The sequence below is a fragment of the Pleuronectes platessa genome, chromosome 9 (genome assembly GCF_947347685.1).
Source record: "Pleuronectes platessa chromosome 9, fPlePla1.1, whole genome shotgun sequence".
NCBI lineage: Eukaryota > Metazoa > Chordata > Actinopteri > Pleuronectiformes > Pleuronectidae > Pleuronectes > Pleuronectes platessa.
The window spans coordinates 21,577,991-21,599,589 of NC_070634.1; the positions used below are offsets into that span (position 1 = coordinate 21,577,991).

Here is a 21,599-nt window from a genome sequence, read left to right on the forward strand (position 1 = left end):
GAAAAAACCACAAAAAAGCTGTCTCATTGTGATCTAATGTCTCCTAGCAATAAAACAAGCTGCTGAGGTCTGACGAAGCAGCATCATGTTTTATCTTGTATTATCTTACTAGGAACCAAAGTAAAGTAATGCTACGTAGACGCAAAGCCATGATTCATTTGACTGGCATTTCTGTCGGCCCTTCCCAAGGGAAATTCAGAGGAAATGGAAGCCTGGACATGCATTCATTTCAGATTCCACTGTCAGAGAAGTTGAACAGCCTTTCACTTCTGACACAATCAAACATAAATGAACGACCTTCTGGTCCCCAGGTTCACAGAGATCTGGGTCAGGCTGTCCGTGATGAGTTGCTTCTCTCATCAGGCAGTCATTCTGGGACCGTGGAACCATTCTCTGCTGCCAAAGGCGTAGGACTGTCTACAAGGCAGCCATGTCCCTGAAACCCAACTAACCATAGGATTACCACATCAGTACTGCTGCGCCTGCTGTGGTGGCAGCACTGACGTGGTGTGTGAGCAAAGAGAAAAAGACAGTGACACAGACAGGAGGAGAGTCTCAGAGAGTGAAACAGGGAATGAAAAACTGAGAGATGGACAAACACGTTAAAATAAACTAACTAAATTAGTTTTTGACAATAGGTAAAACTTTGGAGCGCGATGTGCTCTATAGTATTCTGTTTGGGTTGGGTGTGTATCAGCTGCTAACCAGGAGACGGGAAGTTAACAATTTAATTTACCCGATCAGCCCTTAGCGTTGCTCTCACAGGGCAACAAGACACACCTATCTGTACTTCGGTCTTGAGGACTGTCCTGGTAATGAGGCCAATGACAGATGAGGCAGTGACAAGAGATCACTGGGAGGCTGACTCATCAAAGCTTGGCCCAAATCTGGAGGGCATTCAAAGCATAGTCATCACAAGCGGGGAGCATAGTGTGACTGTGTATTATCATCTTTCATCTGTAAAGACTGGTGCTTTACAGAAGCTGTAAGCACCAGTCTAGAAATGACTGGTGGGAAAAAAGAAAACGCCCAGAGCACATTCTGGGGGTGATTCTGTTCTGATACTGGGACACAGCTTGCCCACTATAGCTATTGGCTTTTGGAAGACTCAGCCAAAACTACCAAAACAGACAGTTGATCAGACAACAGTTGTGTTCTTTCCACAAACTAAATGCCAACCAAAGCATTTCAGCAAACTCAAATCAACTCTCATAGGATAAATGTCTGAAATAAAAATAATAACTATTCATTATTGGCCGATATTATCGCCTAACTGATACATGGGTTGGGCTCTAATAAAATCAGTCATAAAACACATCTTATAGTTGAGGATATAGTCTCACTGCTGGCCAACATAAATGATGCCCTGACCCCCGCTGTACTGAGCATTTGAGACAATCAAACCTATTGTATCAGCAGGCGGGACCTCTCGGGCGTCACAGTATACGAGGAGAGGCTGCATCATGGCAACTGAAGACAATGTGGCCATACAATGAAATGTCTGCATTAAGGGCCATAGAGGAGAGGAGAGGAGAGGGAATGTGTATTAAAGATTTAGATGATGGTATGGAGGGCATTGAGGAGGAGGAGGAGTGACTTCCATTAGGCCCAGTGCTCTGGAGATGTACTCACAAGGCTGAAATGTGATCAGAGCTCGGGCTTGCACAGACTGAGCCTGGAGCTACAAATGCATCATAGCTCATATAAGCACAACAACGCCACAGGAAGCCACAGGGTTTACTGCTCATCAGGAATAAATAAAAAAACTGTTCATAATAGATGCATTACTAATTCTACCAAATACTTGCAGCTTTTAACCTCCAATCTGAAAGAATTCACTCGTGCAACCATTTGTCCATTTTTGGAAAATCCAGGGGCAGTTCTGTTTTTTCTGATGCTACGCAGCACTTTCTATATTCATGCATGTGTACAAACTAGTGTAAAGTAGGTTAAGTTAAGATATTTAGTCTTGTTGCTTTGTATTTAAGATTAGTCATGAGAGAGTGTTTGTCATTCTCCATCAAGCAGCACAATGGTTTATGTAATGTTCCACTGTTGACCTAATAGGCTTTATTACACTGAATCCTTTATGTGAGTACTGGACATAATCTACCTAGGTGGGCTGCCAGAGTAAAGCCCAGATAGGGTTAACGCTGCATTATGTCTTATGTGTGGGCTCTAAAGGCACGTCAGCGGTTAGCTGTTAAAGTGATCTCATCAATCTAACCTAGAGTAACCACATGAACAGTTCTCATTAAAATGATCCACATGTCGTGGTTAAGAGTCCATGATTTGCATGAAATAAAATGATCAACATAGATCCTGTGTCACTGATTCATCATATCATGCAATCACAAGCCTTGATGTAGCTCATGAATATTCACAGTCACGCTGAAATCCATCGCTGAATAATAACAGTGAGGAAAATTCTTTGTAAATGAATGCGACAGTAATTACTCAAAAATCTATGCATCATGAATGCATGATTGCATGAGCTAAGTTGTGTATTATTATCTAACGGTTGGTCCATAAATACTGGAGGATAGATCTGAAGCTCTACCCCTGACCAAGACCCCACAGAGTGGTTTTGAAAAAAAGCCCTGCTTTGCCATCTCTAAAATGTCAGGTCTATTATCAGTTTTCACAACATTTTGGAGAGGCAGTATTCCCAACAGCTGGGATGTGTTCAGGACAAGAGAGAATTAACAGTGTGCAGATAAGCTCCTCCTGGGCGTGACATATTTGAGGCTCCTGGGTTATGCAGGACTAACAGGGTCACATGTCTCCATTTAGCCAAGTTGACAACATAAGTAGATTTAATCTATTGCCTTGATTCCTCTAAAGCTATACAGTCAAGTGAGCTATCCTGTCATATCATGATGAAGTGGCAAATCATCTGCAGGAGACGAGGCCTCTCGGCCAGATTGTGCATGCAATAAATAATAGTTTAAGTTACTGAAAACGATTCCCTTTCTGGCCCTGCCAATACAAGTCTAAAATACTTAGATCAAAATGACTCACTTATCTGATTATTGTAGATTATTTTACTTTTTAAAATGTAGGATGTTTATTTTTGATTTACAAAATTGAGGGCAGTGAAATGCTATAAAAACAGAGGTAGTAACCTGTCATTTATTGTGTCCTTCACTGTGTGTAGACGTCACACTTCCTGTTGAATCTGTTTTTATTTTCAGATGATCAAAATAAGTGAAATCTGACCGGATCTTCAAAAGTAAATCGATTTTTAAGGCATCAACAAAAATAAAATGAACGTGTATTACCTTTATGCTTTAATTTTTGTAAGACAGAAATACAATAGCATAGTGGACATAGGTCAATGTAGCCTCAACAAATGTAAGATAAAATGAAATGTAATGACTGTGACACAGGGTGTGCAGATTTACTATAGCTTCAAGGGATTCACAGTAGAAAACCTTATACTGTGTGTACATGTAAAGATAACACAGTACATACCTTAGTTAATTATTTATCTGCTCTTGGAAACTATTTTCATATTTATATTTTTTTACACAGAAGATATGCCTACATGACTAAAGCGGCTCATGTTAATCTTGTAGATCAACACATTAGCTTGCTTTGTTATCCTAGTGCACTGTTACTGCCCGTCTCTCGTTCTGTCACATACGTACGTTACAACCACTCGACCTCGGTCAATGACAGGGAAGCTGAAGGCCACCAGTGTCTCAATGGAAGAGAGGATGATGAGGGCAGATTTAATACAATGGAGGAAACAACCAAAGGCAGAGCGAGGCAAGCCTGGACTGGAGGACTCCTCTAATGTAATCAAAGTAATCGCAGGAGATTACAATTACAGTAACAGTTGGGTTTTTGAATGTGTGGTGGGATGCATTGTGTGAGATACGCTTACAGATCAGACAGATCAGATTAATACAAGTTCAGCGTAGAGGAAAATAAGCCACACCCTGTCAGCAATGCATGTTGGAGTGTTTCCCTGCACTCCCTGCAGGCAGCACAAAGTCAATCAGGGAGGCAGAGGGTACTGTGGCGAGGGAAGCTCTCCAAGTAGAGACACCATAACGGCCCAATTGCTTGAAGAGGGACATCTATAAATAGTCAAGGACTGCCCCATTGCCCCACCTCCTTATCAGCAGTGGAGGGCTGGCACAAGGACGTGTCACATAATCAGACCACTGCAGACACACGAGTGGATCACTGTAACAACATGATGAGGCCATTTCCAGGAGATAGAGAGAACCTATCTCAAATACAGTAAATACACAGGCTACAGATGAAACATTATGAAAAAGGCAAAGGTGCAGGTTTGTTGTGATTACACTGCAAACAGAGGCCAGGTGTTAAGCAGAGGTCAGACTGCCTGCTGAGGACTGCAGGAACGCAGAGAGCATAAGCAGAGAATACCACTGTTGTGGTGAGTTCTGCCAGCTGGCTGGGGACTGTAAAATGGCCAGTCTGACCAGATAGGTCTAACAAACCAAGATCCTTCATTGCAACATGCCGACAATGCTCAAAGACACTGAACAGTTTCAAGCATAGTACAGACATACTACCATATACACACTTAAACTCATTAACTGGTAGTTTGATCTGTAGTTAGGCTAAATCATGTCATCTAAGCTGGGGATTGATGCCTGGAATTATTCGACTGTAAAGGACTGAATTGAAGAATAACTGATTTGGACATGTGGATGTGGTTGTTGCACAAAGAACAGAACCAGACTTTTGCTTTAGTCAGTTTGACAAAGTAACGTTTGCACATGAATCTGAATAAACGGCTGAGCGTGGGTGTTGTAAGCTTGCCAAACCAACACTGTGCATCTACAAACACTTGCACGGACATGACAGGTGAGCCTTTTCAAACAGACGGCAAACCAGGAAGTGCTGTGAAACAATTCAACTCCCAGTTCCTTGCAACTATCTGACTCTTTCCACCTCTCTCCTCCTCCATAACTAGCTGATCAGCCGGGCCAGATCACGGATTCTGCCGCCCCGGAGCCACAGTTATGCATCATAACACATGTGGATGTTCTGGGCAGTACTGAGGGAGAGTGACTACTCTGGGAACTGTGGAGGTGGTTTTAGGAGAGAGGTTGCAAACAAACATGCCTAAATTACAGTTGTTATAATTTCTCTGCTGCCGGTCAACACTTGTGCAAACACATTTAAAAATGCATCCTTTCTTCTCCAGGTTTGTTTTTGATCCACCAGCTGGCAGTTTTCATTTGTAAAAACATTTACATTTTCCAGATTGATTCTTCAAAAAAAGAGGCATAACACTGCAGTGCAGAGACGAATTATCTACAGGTATAATCCATTCTAATTGGAGGACTACACAAAAAGGTAAACAAATCTATTACAACAAAATCAATAACTGCACACCAAATAAATTGCACGTATGTAAACATGAAATTAAATATTCACTCAAGGCATTTTTTGTGTCAATTTGGAAAAAACCTCCTCAAGGCATTCCAGAATGACAATTACTTTCATGGGAATCAAATGGTTGAGCAACCCAAAAGTATAATGCCTGTGGCCACGGCTTTCACTAATGGAGAGGTATTAAAAAATTCCACTCAGCCAAGTAAAATCAACTGACTTAGCCACCTCCATATCAGAGTCAGTGGTTTTTAGGGATTAAATCTTCGTCATCCTCTGTCTGTCACCCATTTTAGCACTTGTCCATATAAAAAGTAAAGTCTTTGCAGCCAGTATTCCTTGAAAAACAGATCCAGTAACCTCACAAGTAAAATATATACACTGCAACTGCAACCTGCTCTGTCTTACACAGGCTGGGAAATAGATCCCCCCCCCCCCTTCAGCCAGTTAAACTGAATAAAACCAATATTAAAATCACAGTGATGATAACAATATTGCCCTCTTTAACATCAGCACAACCAAACAAAGCAAAAACGATCTGAAACGTGAATGGATGTCGCTTTCACAATATCGTGTGAAAATACCCACATCATTACATTGCTGTTTGTCAGTGACTCATAATCTACAGGTGCAATTCCTCTTACCTGAGTTTCCCAACTGTTTGTAAAATCTATACTCCAAATGGAGCTGTGGCGCCCTCGACTTTATAGGTTCCTGAAAGAGACGAGATAAAAAGAAAAAAACAGTTAATGCACAACGTCAACATTCTTTACAAGGTTTCTGCAGTAAAATAATTCTAAGGCATAGCAATAAAAAGGTATTCCACAGTTACACTGGTCAAAGTATGTTGATCTGGTTTTCATTGATATTTTTTGCACATGTTTAATGCACTTAAATAATTCCACTTAAACTGAGCGTAAATATGATAACTATTCACATGATTGTAGAATAAGCAGCATTAAACTATTAACAATTAAACACGAGGTAGAGGCAGAAAACAGCAGAAAAGGGTAAAATAAGCAGATGGATTAATCTATTTAAAAAATACTTTACATTTCCTTATTAATGGAACATGTAAACATTTAGCATGAAGTCTGCACCAATGTGTAAAGAGTTTTAACCTAAAGGAAGAAAGTGGTTTGTGATTGACAACCTTGCACACACGCAACACTACGATTCCCCGGCCTGCAATTAACTTAAATACCTACAGTAGAATGTTTCCCCTATTTTCCTGCCTTGCAGAACATAAGTCTCAGGTCAGACGTGTGGGATGTGATGGGATAAAGAGCAGTTCCAGCCGGTGAACAGCAGGCGTTAGTGATGACATGGTTGATAATCAACCCGCCAGGACATATTGTTCATTATATCGCTAGCTTCAGCTTTACAACCTAAATGTAATCTGATTAGCCCCACTCTCATGATGACAAGGGCATTATGGACAAACATGAAGAGGAGGGAACAAACACACGCACTTAAATCCTTCCCTTAATCTTCAATAGCTGTGCCATAGACTGTTTTAAAGCCTTAATCTACTGTGTGAGTATGTACAGTGTCAGACACCTTTTCACACACAAGGCCAACCAATGAAAAATGGACATCATCCCGTCTCTCAAAGGGATTATTTAACCCAGAACTCTGTAATAAGACATTGGTGTTATTGCTTTCTGTGATGTCATTTCTTGGAGTATCTTCAAATGCTTCACATTTCTATAATCTGTATAACCTAAGCTGAATGTCACGTAAATCACTGAACCATTTTTTTATCTACTACTTCTGCTACCACAGGTAACCAAACGTGACCGAGGCCTGGATTTCCACTGAATGAGTGAATGCTCTACCTATTATGAGTTAATGGTCTAGATCGATTTGAACAGGATCATGCAAAACCAGAATCTTCCGTGGGCAGTAAGAGTCCAAGGGGGATTTCCACTTTCAGAGGGTTAAGCACCATGTCCGACATCGTGAAGCAGCCACACGCATCATTCGTCGTTAGGAAAATGTAAATGAGGTGACGTTTCAATTCAAATACGACGATGACGACACACACAGCTTAGTTTCAGCCCAACTTATGAAAAATTCATTGCGAGTGACTCTAGCCTGAGTGTGTATTAAACTTACCGCTATACATACAAAAATGCCTCAAACTTAATTTAGCATACCAACTTCTCCAGAGGTGCTTGAAGTAAGATTTAATCTTAAAAGCTGTTTCCCATGTGCATCTAATTCCAAAGCACTTCTGTTTTAAATTACATAAACTGATAGCCGAAAGGCTGTTAAGCTCCCACATTCACTCCATTAGGCCTTTATCAAATCAGGATTGCTTTCAGTGCTGGTGCCCTGTGAGTGTGTAGGAGTGAACACACACAGTATGAGCCATGTTCAACACAGTGAGGGACTTTCCATCCTTTTACGATGACCGTTCTCAGTCTGATAGTGTTTTCTGTGGTTTTAGATCAGAACATGGTTTAGCAGAGTAGGTAAACAAAATTATTTACCAACTTTGCGTTACTGCATCTCTGTGACAAAATATCACTCACACAGATCTGGATTTTAATCTGCAGACAATCCTCATTTCATCCTGTCTGCCTTCTACGAAACAATAACAGCCAACTGAGTCTTAAGAATTATTGATCCAATAAAGAAAGAACTAAGAGTCTCAGCATCTCTTAATTTTCCCACCGGCCGGTGATTTTCAGTCTTACATAACCATCTACCATGTTCTGACTGTATGATGGACTCAGGAGTCTGGCCACAACGCAGTGCTCTTATACTTTGCTGTGATGTATTAATCTACTGCTAATCTGCAATGCCAACACCACAACACAGCAGACAATAAAAACATCGGAACGTGACATCAGTGGCAGACTATCCAAGGAAATGTTTCTAAAACAGAGTCAAGACTTTAAATCCCAGTACAGATGTTCCAATACCAGTATTGGAAATGCCTCAGATACTGACAGAATGACCGGGTCAGGCATCTGTGGGATAAATTGGCGACTTTCTAATCTAATGACAGCAATATTCACTTCCTTATAGGGTTAGTAGCATAAAACTGTCATAGTTCATGTTATTCAAGTTGACGTTTCGTTTAATACACTGGTATTGGATTGGTACATGGCATCTGCCGATATCCAAAGACCAGGTATCAGAGTCGGAAAATCGTAATCAGAAGATCACTTAAACATAGTAAAACTAAAAGGTTGCATGGAGAAGCTATTCCTTGACTGAAGCTAACGCACAATCAAATGCAGCTTTAAAGAAAGAGGAAAGATTCCTGGGTCTGCCAGTTTAACAGGATCCACTCCAAATTAAATGGGTTCCTCCTTGTGTCATGCCCCACCCCTCCAATAAAGGTTCAAGGAAATCGGTTCTAGAGTGTTCTTGTAGTCTTGCTAAGTGACAAACAGACAAACACGGCTGAAAATATAAGCTCCTGGTTGGATATGTTTACGTTTTTTCTTATGAATAATGCTGATGTTCTATCAAACACTGCAGGAACTATATATTGTGACTTGTGATTTTGTTTGTATACCAAACGACGAAAAAGCAGCCACATAATAAAATGACTGGATTATGATGATGCAATGTGGAAAATGGAGAGAATTAAAGCGACTTCAAAACATCCCCACAAAAAAAAAATATATGATGATCTCACACTCAAAGTACAAACATGTTTTTCTTCAATCTATGGAAAAAATCATTTCAGCGTCACGCTCCAATAAGATGCCAACGAGGACGCCTGCCAGAGGAGTAAGGAGGGAGTATGTGAGGAGGCAGCAACTGAGTGGAAGAGAGGAGGCGGCAAAGAGGAGTGGAAGCCGGTGGGAGGAGGACACGTGACGAGTCTGAGAGGAGGAGTGGGAATCTACTGTGGTGTCATGCATCTCCCACTTGAACACGGACCGTGAGCACGTCTCTCACAAGTCAGGCCATGTCAGGGAGGAGAGGGGAAGAAAATATAAAATATATAAATAATGAGTCAAAGCAGATGGCACAACCCGCAGGACCCTTTAAAAAACAGCTTACAATAGGAAACAGAGGCTTATGGCAGCTTTACGTACTTAGAGACATCTCTTTTCCCAGCAGATGGACTGAGCTATGGCTGTGTAAACGACCAGGGCCGAGCTGCAAATGTCTGATGTAACATCTTTGTATATGACAAGGATTTTTCTCAGCTACTTCTCATCAGATACTTGGTGATCTACTCTCTGGGCTGACATGCTTAGAATGAGTGGGCCGTCCCTGGCATAGGCTGCTCGTGCAGAAGCAATATACTGCAAGGGAATAGCATTTAAAGTATATTTATACTTTTTCTACCAAATAAACTCCACCTTTCACCTCCTTTATATCTACAAATCATTACAACCTGTTCATGAAGACAGCACACCAACATTTTACAGATGAAAATGAAGTGAAACAGCTTTTTCTACATTGCTACCATTACCTGGCCCTCGGCATCAGGAGTCATGTTTCAGGATATCATCTTGTTTTTCAGAAATAAAAGAAGTGGAGGGGACGTTGTGGTTTCCCCTGTGTGGTGTCATGCAGAGAACAGCTTTTTTTGCAAAGTGTGCAGACCTGTGTCCAGGACAGCTGACCCTACTGCTAGAAGGGCCCTCTCCTGTCTGACCTGCTGCCACAGGAACCTCTCCACCTCAGCTGTTCCACACTGCAGCTGTCTCTGTTTAATCTTGATGATCAATGGGTCTGAAACGAAACTGTCCTTGTGCAGCGGTGAAACCAAAAAGAGGTGTGCCGAGTGGGAATCGTAATTTTAGTTACAGCTCCACGAGAGCTAATAAAGTCAAGGCCACAACAATTCTGTGTTACAGTGGATTGGTTGAGTTTCGCTCTAGTTTATTCAGTTTAGAAATATTTAATAAACCTATATCAGGTACTGCCATTACACCAGCGAATCTTAATTTGTGTATTGTGATGTGCTCTGTAGCATTATACAACAGTTATGTATTCATGTACTGAGCTGAATAGAATGAGCCATGTCTGTGATTCCAGTTTATGTTTGTCATGAAGTCTGTTAACTTTGTTTGACAACAGATCTGAGAAGTTCAAGTTACAAAAGGGTTTCAACCACTAGTTTCATCATCCCGGGCATTTCTACTATTGTTTTTTTTTTTTTTGCCAAACGTAAAGCAGCCTCTGGTAAAATGAAAGGTTGAACTTGAAAAACTAAAATGGTGATAAACATGAAACACCTCAACCAAAAACATCGAGCCTTCGTTCCCACTGCACAAAGTGCAAACAGATCCGACAACTTCTGTTTGCGCCAGTATTGTCCGACTCCTCGATCAAATCATGACAAACACCGCGGGGACGATGGACAAGAGGGACAGAGAAACAGTGATAACAGACTTAACTATCTGCTGCTCACAGCTAAAAGGCTTAAAGATTTGTTGATGAAAGCACAACCAGCAAATACTGCTCCAGCAAGATCAAATCCTGTCGCTGGTGGTGGTGTGAGATGAAACATTACATGCCATTTCAAGGGCCCTGCTTAGAGTTAAACACTTGAAGCTTGTACAAATATGTGATTATGTCATCGTGGATTAGGTGGTTTGTGTATTTCAACCTGTGGCAGCCTCCCTAGACTTGCGGGGATGGAGCGAGCCATCGGCACCACATAAAGTCCTCTTCGTGGGATTAACCAGCCCTGCATATGATGTCATCTCATCTAAATCTGATCTCTGCCCCAACGCAGCTGAGAAAGATCAGAACTGACCTTGGTGACTGGACGAGGAAAATGACCACGAAACAAAATGGGAAAATATAAATGATAAGATGTCATCGTTTGACTGTGGAAATTAAAATACACTCGACCACAGTCACAGCCCAAATTGAATGTCTGGTCAAAACCTTGACTTTGAATTCAAAATGAAAAACAAAAAGACATTTCAACAAGGTGATATTGCTGATCAGTTTTTCAGCTATTTTCACCTACAACCTGAAATATCAAGTCTAGTATGTAATGTGATGAAGACTGATGTGTCAGCTTTCGATGACTAAAATTGTCATTTCAGTGTCAAGATACTTAATTAAATCAACATAACAGCAAATATTGGATTAGACTCAATATCAGTGAAAAGATTGCTTTTTAATAGGGGTGTAGAAATATCCCAGTACTAAAATGACTTCCTGATATAACCTTAATAATATAATGAAACAAATCAATGCAGTGCCTTTTTCTTTCTGTCATGATGCAGCAACTATGTAGATCAAAGTGCGACATGACAAGTATTAGTTATTAGTATGAATAACAATCTTGACTATGAGCTCTCAGTGGGAGAGCACATGAAAGAGAGAAGTTCTGATCTCCTCTGCTCTGTTTTTACACACAAGCGACGCAGTCATTGGGATGGGTGAGTGTGTTAGTGTGTGTGTGTGTGTGTGTAGAGTCATAAGTGTTGTATGGGGAGAAGCGGTCATGAAATTGTAGCAAGCCAAATTAAAATTGAATTTCATTATAATATTTTACTACACTCATGATTTGTGTCGTTTAGTTAAAGTAAGTGTGATATTCAGCGTGTGCATGTGTGTGCATGTGTGACATGTCCAAGGCAACAGATCCAGCATTACGCCCAAGGACCAGAATAGACCCTGACCTTTGCCTGGCTCCCAGTAAACCATTTCACAAAATGACACCGGCAATGTGACTCATCTCATCTGAGACAGAACAAACCTAAATGTCAACACAGCGCATCTCTATTAGGCATTAATGACGTGTACTGTGACATTGAAACAAATGGAGACGGGTGGAGCTCCTTGTGCGCGCGTTTCTCCATCAAAGCCGTCTTTATGATCAGCGGTGTGTAAGGATTGGAGATGGTGTTAAGGAGGGAGCGTTGTCCGAGAGCAACAGCTGGCCTGAGTCCAGCACCTCTCCAGTTTCAGCTCAGATTCAACGAACGCAGATGAGCCCGTCAGCTGCCTCTGAAAACCTACTGTGATCAGTCACTGCTAGAATTAGACAGAAGAAGACATCGGTTGTAGGTTCTGCGGTCACTTTTGTACAGACCAGAGTGGGAGAATGATGACCTTTGACCTTTGGGTTGTATTTGAAAAACTCAACTGTCCGAGACAGTTACTCTAGTTATTCTCAAAAGAGTTTCCAGTCAGCCCCCTGGAAAAGTATCTGTAAAATGTTTGAGTGAGCCCACGAGAGGATACAGCAGAAAAACGTCCAGACAATTAACAGGGAGCGAGTGGGCGTGCTGAGGACGTTTCTAACACGCAATGGGGGAAAAAAAAATTCAATCAAAATAACGATTCTCAGGATTAAAAAACGCGAAACGCTGAAGATTACGTCCACTTGGAAAGACGTCACGGTTCAAGACAATTTGGTGAACAAAAAACAAAATATGATTTCCACTGTGGAATTTACACATCATGTCCCACCTCCTGCTTGACCGACCCAGACCCCATCCCTCGCCTGAATGTTACGGACATTTTCCTGTTGCTGTGAACGCGTCTGACTCAGAGTTCATGTCTGAAAAATGGCGACAGACAAGAGGCCACCACAAAGGTTCGATTGTGGCATCATCGTCAGAACTGGAGAGGAACTAAAAGCTGTAATGCACGGTAAATAAAAACTGAATTTCTTCTCATTCTGCTGTAAATAATAATAACAAAATATTGACTATGGAACTTGAAAAGGCCTCTGACAATGTAATGTATCAGTGTAGAATGTTTTACCTATTTACTTTATGAAAACAATACAAAAACTATAGTAGCCGTCTTGAAGGCAACAGTCAAATTCACAGGTTTTTACAAATCTGTGAAAGTTTGTCTGGCTGAGAAATGACAAATGTGCTGAGCTCAGTTGCTATAGTCAGATGACAAACACACCAGCACAATGATGCCAGTGACAAACAGAGTCATGCGAAGTTCCATAAACACGAGACGCACGTCTCCTTTGTCATCTAATACAGGAGCGAGGTGGAGCGTAAATACAAAGTATTGTTCTGAGTACTCACTTGTTTGTTGAACTGTGAGCCGATGCCCAATATAAACTGTTCTGTGGGGTCCTGACAGTAATGACACAGTACAGACGCTAAACAGTAGAACAGCAAGTACTATCCATTGTTAAATGTCATATATTAGGTTTTATATTTAACAATCTTGTTTAAGTGCTAGTTGTCAGCATCAAGAGTGTCACAACAAAATAAGAGGAACAATGTTTGGAAGCAAAATAACTCGAAGAGAAACGGAATGAAAAATTGGCTGAGAACAGGCAAAGCAGACAATTTTCAACCATATGAGTCTATTGATCCATTAAAAGGCAAAAATATAAATAATGTGTATTAGGGGTTAGATGTTCTACCATTCGTCTGATGTGGCTGTTACACCCTGAAATGAAAGCTGAATTACTTCTGTCCGTGGCGCTCAGCACAAAATAGTGAGGTTCCTGCAACCCCTCATTAATAACATTAATTACACACACAGCTAAATGTCTGCTTTGATAAAGGTAACTGGTTTTATTTCAAGTGATTTGTCATTATCAAGTTCCATCTGTCCTGACGTTATGTCCTGTCAGGCTTAGGTCATCCAGCAGCATCATTTCATTTCTCACATGCTACAAAGCTGCTTTAATTCCGACTCTTAAATTCTGAAACCTGGACGTTTTGTCTTCCTCAGCAAACTCAAAATAGACCTGAGGTCAATTTAGCTTCAGCCCTTTTTAAATTACCGTCATCTGATTCTGGTTTGGTTATTTTGGCTCCAGTTCACCTCTTCAATTTTGATGCTATAAAGAAAGTTAAGTGAAGTGTAGTTTATTGTAAATACACGGCAGACACCCTCATCAGAAAATGTGAGAAAAGGTTCATTATTACTGAAACCCAAAAACCACAACTCTTTCTTTTTAATCTGGGACTCTGCTGAAGTAGCTTTTTGTGATTCGCAGTTTAAAAAATATAAATAAGCTGCCTGTTACACAACCCCTCAGTTAAGCCTCTAACTGAAACAGGCAATATTAGCTGTGGGCTCTTTTAGGACCCACTCCCTAAAAACCCACTTTCTTCTGATTGGCTGTTTTCCAGAAGCCCGCCAAGGGGCAGAACCCAGTGTTTCTGATCAATGTCTCATCCTCTTAATGGTGTCAGGGTTTTAAAAAGCTAAATGTGAAAAGAGAAGTAACATAACTGATTGGAAATAGCAAATTCTCAAATCCATCCACACGTGTTGGGACCTGAATCTGCTCCGGAATATTAAAGTCGACAGAACAAACAACCTCCGTGACAAATTTTACAACCGGACATCTCTGTTCAGTAAATATTACGCCCATTACCTGCAGATGCATGACGGTGGATTTAGCCTTTCAATTAAGTATTTATTATTTTGCCAGTAAACCTGCACCACCTTGTTAATTGTATGCTGCAGTAGATTTATATAATACCACTCAAATACACTTAAACTTGGTTTTTGGCAAATAATACATGTGAACCTATATTTGTACATGAGCCCGGTAGCTCCTGGTCCTCATTCAGTAACCTCCTGGATATACAACTGACTCAGCAGATTTCCATAGGTGGACCCGTTTAGACTGGACTTCTTTCAGTGCCGTTAATATTGCAGAATTGAGGCGATAAGAAAAACTACTTGACATGTTTAAAAAAAAAAAACATATCTGCCTAAATTTAAATAACTTTCAGCTATGAGATAAGTGTCTTTTTAACTTGATCATCTTCCCAGAGTGCCGTGTCATGACACTTAACTGTAGATGAACAGCTGGTGCGCGGTCACCGCAATGACCATATTCTGCAAGTCTAGAGGATTATAAAGTGACCGACCTTTTGGTAAAACCATTTGTTCTACCTGCCGTTGCACAAATGGCAGAGAACATCGTGTCTCTTCCATTAACCTTTCCACATCGACGGTGTATTTTCCATCTCTTTAGGAGCCTGACACTTTACTGCAGTCGTGCTGGCCTTGGCTGCAGTACTTACACCATCAAGTGGATTGAATAAAGACTTGTCTGCTTTAATGTATCCGAGTCATGCTAGTATCCAGTCATACCTACAACAGTATTCCAGCAAATGTAAACTCTGCAAGTTTTATCCCGCTCCCTACGAGTCACTTGAAAAGTTGATTGTGGCCCACCAGGTAAAACCCTGCTGTTGATATGGAAGGATCTATTCATTCTGTGTGGCCACTGTGCTCTCTGGAGAACTCAACACAACAGTGAAGAACTAAATATCATCAAAATGTCACTTCAACTCTCACCAAACATGCTGATGGAGCTCTTGTGGCTGCACAGTCCTTCGGCAACTGCATTGTGGCAAGCTGGTGTAACCTGCTGAGTAAAGACTGCAACAAGAGATGCTCATCAAGCTACAGTGGGAGGCCGACAGGAGAGTTTGATACACCTCAGATTTCCTTCTGAGCATCACGACTGACCGGCGCTGTGTGGCTTCACTCATCTGATCTCTCTTACATTAACACCTCCACATCAGTGACTCAGGTGGAGGAAAATAAGAAGACTGCCAGAGGCAATTCAACCCATCACCTTACATAAAGTGGCAAATACATGATATTGGTATTCTGTCGGAATCTAAATATATTATATTAACTTAGAGCCCACTTTATTGTTTTTACACCTGGGAGCAGAACTCCACAACAATCTAAACAACAGCCTGTTCAAGGCACGAATGTTAACCTTCATGAATGTAAAGGGTATAAACATGTACACAGTGACAGAGTCAGGGTGGTGGCACAGACGCTGCCGTTGTTGTGATACACGTTACTCCTCCGATTCGGGGAAGCCGGCAATTTGAAGGCAGCGATTTACAATTCAGATCATCCATCAGTGTAAAGATTGCATAATGATCTCTGAAAACACATTTTACATCTTGCCTCTAATTGATATGACTAACATGTTAATAAACATGCTATCCCCGAGAAATGGAGCAATATTAGCATTCATTAAGAAAGGAGTTTCTGGCAATCTAACAAACATGCTATGAAACCAAATATTCAGTAGTGTTCTTCTCGCTCTGTTGAAGAAGAACGCCATTTCCTTATCCTCGGGTATGAAAGGTACAGACATCAGCAGAACAGATTTATAAGTCTGACAACAACCCAGACTTAAATTTAGTAGATGGTCCAACTTGTGTAATTAACCCAAATTAGCCTCGGCAGATTAAGTTCGCCTCTGACACAACACATTTCAGACGGAGCAATCACGGTTGCAGGCTAAATCGAACACGCCTAGGCAACCAATGAATATTTGGGTTGCAAAGGACAATGGTATTTTCTAAATTAGATATCTATCCCTGCTGTGAACACACTGTCAATATAGGATAAGTCCCTGTTCTGAATCTACACGTCTGGCACATAATGTACAATTAGTCTGTGGTCACTGTGTACATCTCCATGGATGGACACTCCTATAGCAGCTCCCTCTGTGTGAGCTATAGGGAGGCACCATGTTGTACAATAAGTCTCGACACTATAACGCTCACTTATTGCTCTGCTCCCTTGCGGGAAAAATATAATGGTCACTTGTCACAGTCAAAGATAGCCTTTACAACAAAGAGGAGCCTCCAACTGGTTTATTACTTGCAGCTGATAATATCAGCTTCACAGACGGTGCATCTCATAGGCTCCTCTAACATGTCAGTGAATGATCAACGACACTAAGAGGGGCTATAATGTAATACAAGCTATAAAGTTTGTAACTCTGGGTCGAGCTGTAGAAATGTCAGGAACAATGGGAGTGTGCATGTGACTTGCAATCTGAATAATATTGCAGTTAGGAGCTGGCGATGACCTTGATAAAACAAAAACATTAAGATAATATCATATAGTAAGAGAAACAGAGCACTAAAATAAAATGATGTAAAGTATATCAGAAATATGCAAAAAATGTAATTAAAGTCTCCTTTTTTCAGTGGACATTTATATCAGCATTGCAGGGAATGTATTGATGGAGGTGGGGGGTGTGACTTTCTACAGTGAGCCTCGATAGCAGGCGCACACTCTATGCTGCTGTTTCTTTAAGGCACCGGGGTCTCCCCTTGGGAGTAAAGCCTGCAGTGTACTTACAGCAGTGGCTGCACGGTCCTGCCTCCATCACACAGGCGTTTGTCAGTGTGAGAAAGCGCCCAGCTGAACCAAAGACTGAACCACTGTGTGTCGACAAGGCCTACGAACAAAGACCACCTTTCAGTTTCCCACTTCTCTCTTGCTTTCTGCAGCAACATTCACAGCAGTTCACGACCACTGCCAGAGGACCCCGAGCACTGGGCTGCCACACAGCTCTCTCTCTCTCTGCGATCACGCGGTACAGCAGGGTGACACTGGGACTCACCTTTATCCCAGGTGCAGACAGGCTCCACCCAAATTTCCAACTGATCAAGTCGGTACACAAGACACTCACCACATAACGCACCAACACTTATGCCGTGGTAGTCAAAAATCCAAGATTCATTACAGATAATTTAAGCAACTAGGGCCGAATTAAGTTCAATATTTAGTATACTGCCGCTTTATCAACTCATTGGTAAAGCCCAGAACCATCTGGTAATCCACCAGTCACAAAGTAATGAGTTTTATTGTGCCCCTTTTTGATTTTAATGACGAGGGGACTATTTAAAAGAGTCTAGTCTGCAAGTACAGCTACTAATAGTTGTGTTTTTATCATTAATTTATCTGCCCGTTATTTTTCTTGCTCAACAAATCAATTTAGTGAGTAATATGCCACACATAAACAAGTTACAAAAACAGACCCAAGTTACAACCGGTGAAATCAAAAGTATCATCTAATGGCAGAACTGCCAGAATTTGGGTATTCTTGCTTCATAAGAAGACATCAATTCAATCCTAAAAGAAAAACCTTCTTATTTTCCAGTTTCTAAAATGCATTTGTCACTTTTAACTTTTTTAAATAATTGAAAGCTAGACATCTTAAGGTTTTAACTGTGTGCTATTTTGTTGATGCAATGACTAAATGTCTTTTGCATTTTATGTTTAAAGTCAAGTAATTCGGTAAAATGATTGATTCTCCAGTTAAGTGTCCTTCTGAATTCTCAGTCCGGTAGTTTCTGAGCGACCAGGCATCAAATAGGGTTTATTGATATCGATAATCAGAAATTAAATAAGGATTAAATATTGAATGATTTATAAAATTCTTAAAGGCAATGCACTATAATAAATAAACACCATCGTATGGTATTTCCCTGGCACCTCATATTACTGACTATTAATTTAGGTCCTATACATCTGAACATTTTGAACAAGTGAAATGACTGACAGACAACGAGAAGTCACAACTCATCTCAAGCATGTCAGTCACAGATGACAGAGCTGTGATTTGTTTTAGTCAATAAGCAAGAGCTCAATAACAGCCCCTGACAAATCAGATGCCCTGCTAGACAGTCATATTCACAGAGTTACACCAGGGAAGTGCAAGACCAGGGACAGAAACATGTGGACAGACAACTGTGCTAAAATCTGGGTTAGCCTGAGAGCTGACAGGGGAGAAGCCTTTTCCACGTGAGGCTCAGAAACACCAGTATTTTACACCACTTAAACAATGAAAGTGAAATGTGTCTGGTTCATTGAAAAGAGATAATCGTTGTGAGTGTTAAAAAGGAACAAACTTGCGTCATCATTTAACCTCCAAAAGCAACAAAGAAACATCTCCATCAGAGATTAGTTACAAAATGAAATCCTAAATAAACCAGTTTCCTCTCACTCAGGCCCTGCTATTAGCAAGGCCTTGTTAAGCTTGTTTACACCAGTAGCACACTTCCTCCTCTCGCCCTGCGCATTCAGATAAATGCTGGGACCAGTGGGCCACAACATCTATGGAACTGGGTTATGGCCCTAATGCCAGATCCAGATATAGCTGGACACCAGGGCGATAAAAATACCCAAACAGATGGGAGGGTTCACAGGCGAAGGGGGAGAGGCAGCAAGCACAACTAAAGATTTTGAAAAGAGGAGAACTGCAATTACAGCTGTTTGCTAACCTCTGCCTTCTATGCGGTTAGCAGGGCCTTCAATGGATGCCCATTGGGAGATAATGACCTCCCTGAGAGATACAAATGTAAGGATAATCATACACAGACCAGTGGAGCTGTGGTGCAGATGACGCCTTGCTTCCATTAGTTTCACAAGGGCCGAGTCAGAGTTAGGCCTTGCTTAGATTGAGTCATTACCAGCGGGGGGTATACCTACCAGTGATTAAAGTGTTACGAGTAGCAACACATTTATAGTAAAGGAAAAAATATATGTGGAGAAATGTTTGTGTAAAGAGGAAATGGTTGAGCCATCGTCTGCTGCCTCACAATGGATAAACAAACTGGCCTCAACATTTCATGTGGTTTTCAGACTCAATGCTACTAAACCAGACGCTGTGGAAAGAAAGGTTTCATGCTGAGACAAAACATAAAGACATAGTAAATTATTGATTGCTCTTAGGGTCTGGTGAGAGCTTATCAGAGGAAGAGATTCCACATGTTTTGATATCGTCTCTATCGACGAGAGAAAACAGGGAATAGAAAATTCTGTTTTTACAAAGACATTTGTTTCACAGGCAACTATTTTTGCTCAGAGCACAACCTGGAACTATTAGTAGACTTATTTAGATCCAATTTAAGGAACAAAAAAATTCTGCTGTTACTTTGAAATGTATGAATTTCTATGCAAAAACACTGCCCAAGAAAATAATCAAGATTCAGGCTAATCTGAGCGAACTCTTCTTCCATCTCTTTCATAAGCAAAAGAGGAACATGGTTGACTCATTAACAGTGCATGAGACAGAGCTGTGGGAAAATGTACTTCCTGTGTCTGTCAGACTTAGGTCAAAGAGTCTAAGAGACTCTAGTGCACATTAAAATAAACATTTATCATGACTTAATAAATGCCATTATAGTTATGTTGAATACATGGAAATCTGGGTTCATAAAACATCCCTGAGGATTCACTTACCAATTTGATGGCCACATATTCATTAGTATAGAGATTTTTTCCCAGCCGCAGCTCGCCAAAGTTCCCACAGCCAATTTTTTTGCCCACACGGAAGTTTGGACCAACCATAAGAACTCCAGAATTGGTCCCAGAACTCCGGCCCCCATGTCCAGTCCTGCTGCCTGCTGTCTTAGACATCTTTTTCCCTTCCTCTGTCTCTCCCTTGCCCCCTCTCTTGTCAATATCCATAAGCTTGTGATACCCTGGCCTCTCCACGGTTATTCTCCAGCCATGCAAACCAGAGAAATCCCAATAACAGTGACTGAGAAGGCTTCAGAGAGAGGGAGGAAGATAAATCAGGACAGAGGAAAGGTGTTTGCTGCTAAAATGTGCAATGGTTCACAAGACCATTGAGAAAACAAGCCCAACTACAGCTGAAGTGTGTCGATGAAGACGCCTCTTTTGCTGAGGGTTCCCTTTTGTCTTTGTGTTCCTCGTTTTCTGGAGGGGCTCCTTCCTTTTGCTTGTCTCCAGCACCAGTCTCAGAGTAGCATTTCCCTGCCTGCGGAATAGGCAGGTTATGCTATGCTGTGCCCACAGATGCACATACAATGCTAGTCATAAAAAAGCACTCCAAACTCCAGCTACTGCATCCACAAGGCGATTTGGAAACATGTCCTGGAGTGCCTCATTCCTTCTGGTCAGCCTTTGGTGACACCGTGGTTAGACTCCATGTTGCAGGGCCACAAAAGACGAGGAAACCCAAAGTTGAGAGAGCACAGCGATGAGAGAGACGGGCCACAGATGGATTTGATGTACTGGATATCTGCAAAAGTAAAAAACAGACAGAAATCAAACCGTATGTTATGATGCTGGTTGTCATGTAGTTTAGTAGCATGTGGATCATTTGTAACACTTAAGCATGGCAGACCATAATATCTTGCGGCCTATTGAAAATCAGAAAATGTTGTGCTTACTAACTGCAATCAAGATTGCCACTCCACTACATTTTCTGTGAAGCAATAAATTGGAATCAAAATGTATTAAAAAGGCAAATCTATCCTTTTTGTGCCAATAACATTGTATGGTCATTAGGAGATTAAAACTCTTAGAATTATTTTTTACTCGAAGATCAAATTATGTCGACTGTGGCCGTTTCTTACTAAAGCTGAAATGAGATCTTGCTCCAGACAAATTCAATAAAGCAATCAATAGGAGCATTATATTTAACAGTGGAACCTCAGACATGGGAAAAATATTATCTCTTTTTGCAATTAAAGCTATTTTTGAGGGAGATT

At 41.1% G+C, this 21,599-nt stretch overlaps 1 protein-coding gene across 4 annotated transcripts in view; it reads right to left on the reverse strand.

Moving 5' to 3' along the window:
* csnk1g2b (casein kinase 1, gamma 2b) overlaps positions 1–21,599 on the reverse strand; it is a 34,385-nt gene that overhangs the window by 10,300 nt on the left and 2,486 nt on the right. For all 4 annotated transcript variants that reach the window (XM_053430540.1, XM_053430537.1, XM_053430538.1 and 1 more), the window contains exons 2-3: positions 20,323–21,127; positions 6,021–6,090 (exon numbers count right to left, since the gene is read on the reverse strand). In XM_053430540.1, coding sequence (XP_053286515.1) covers positions 6,021–6,090; positions 20,323–20,550 — 298 coding nt within the window. In that variant the 5' untranslated portion in view covers positions 20,551–21,127. The remainder of the gene's footprint in view (positions 1–6,020; positions 6,091–20,322; positions 21,128–21,599) is intronic.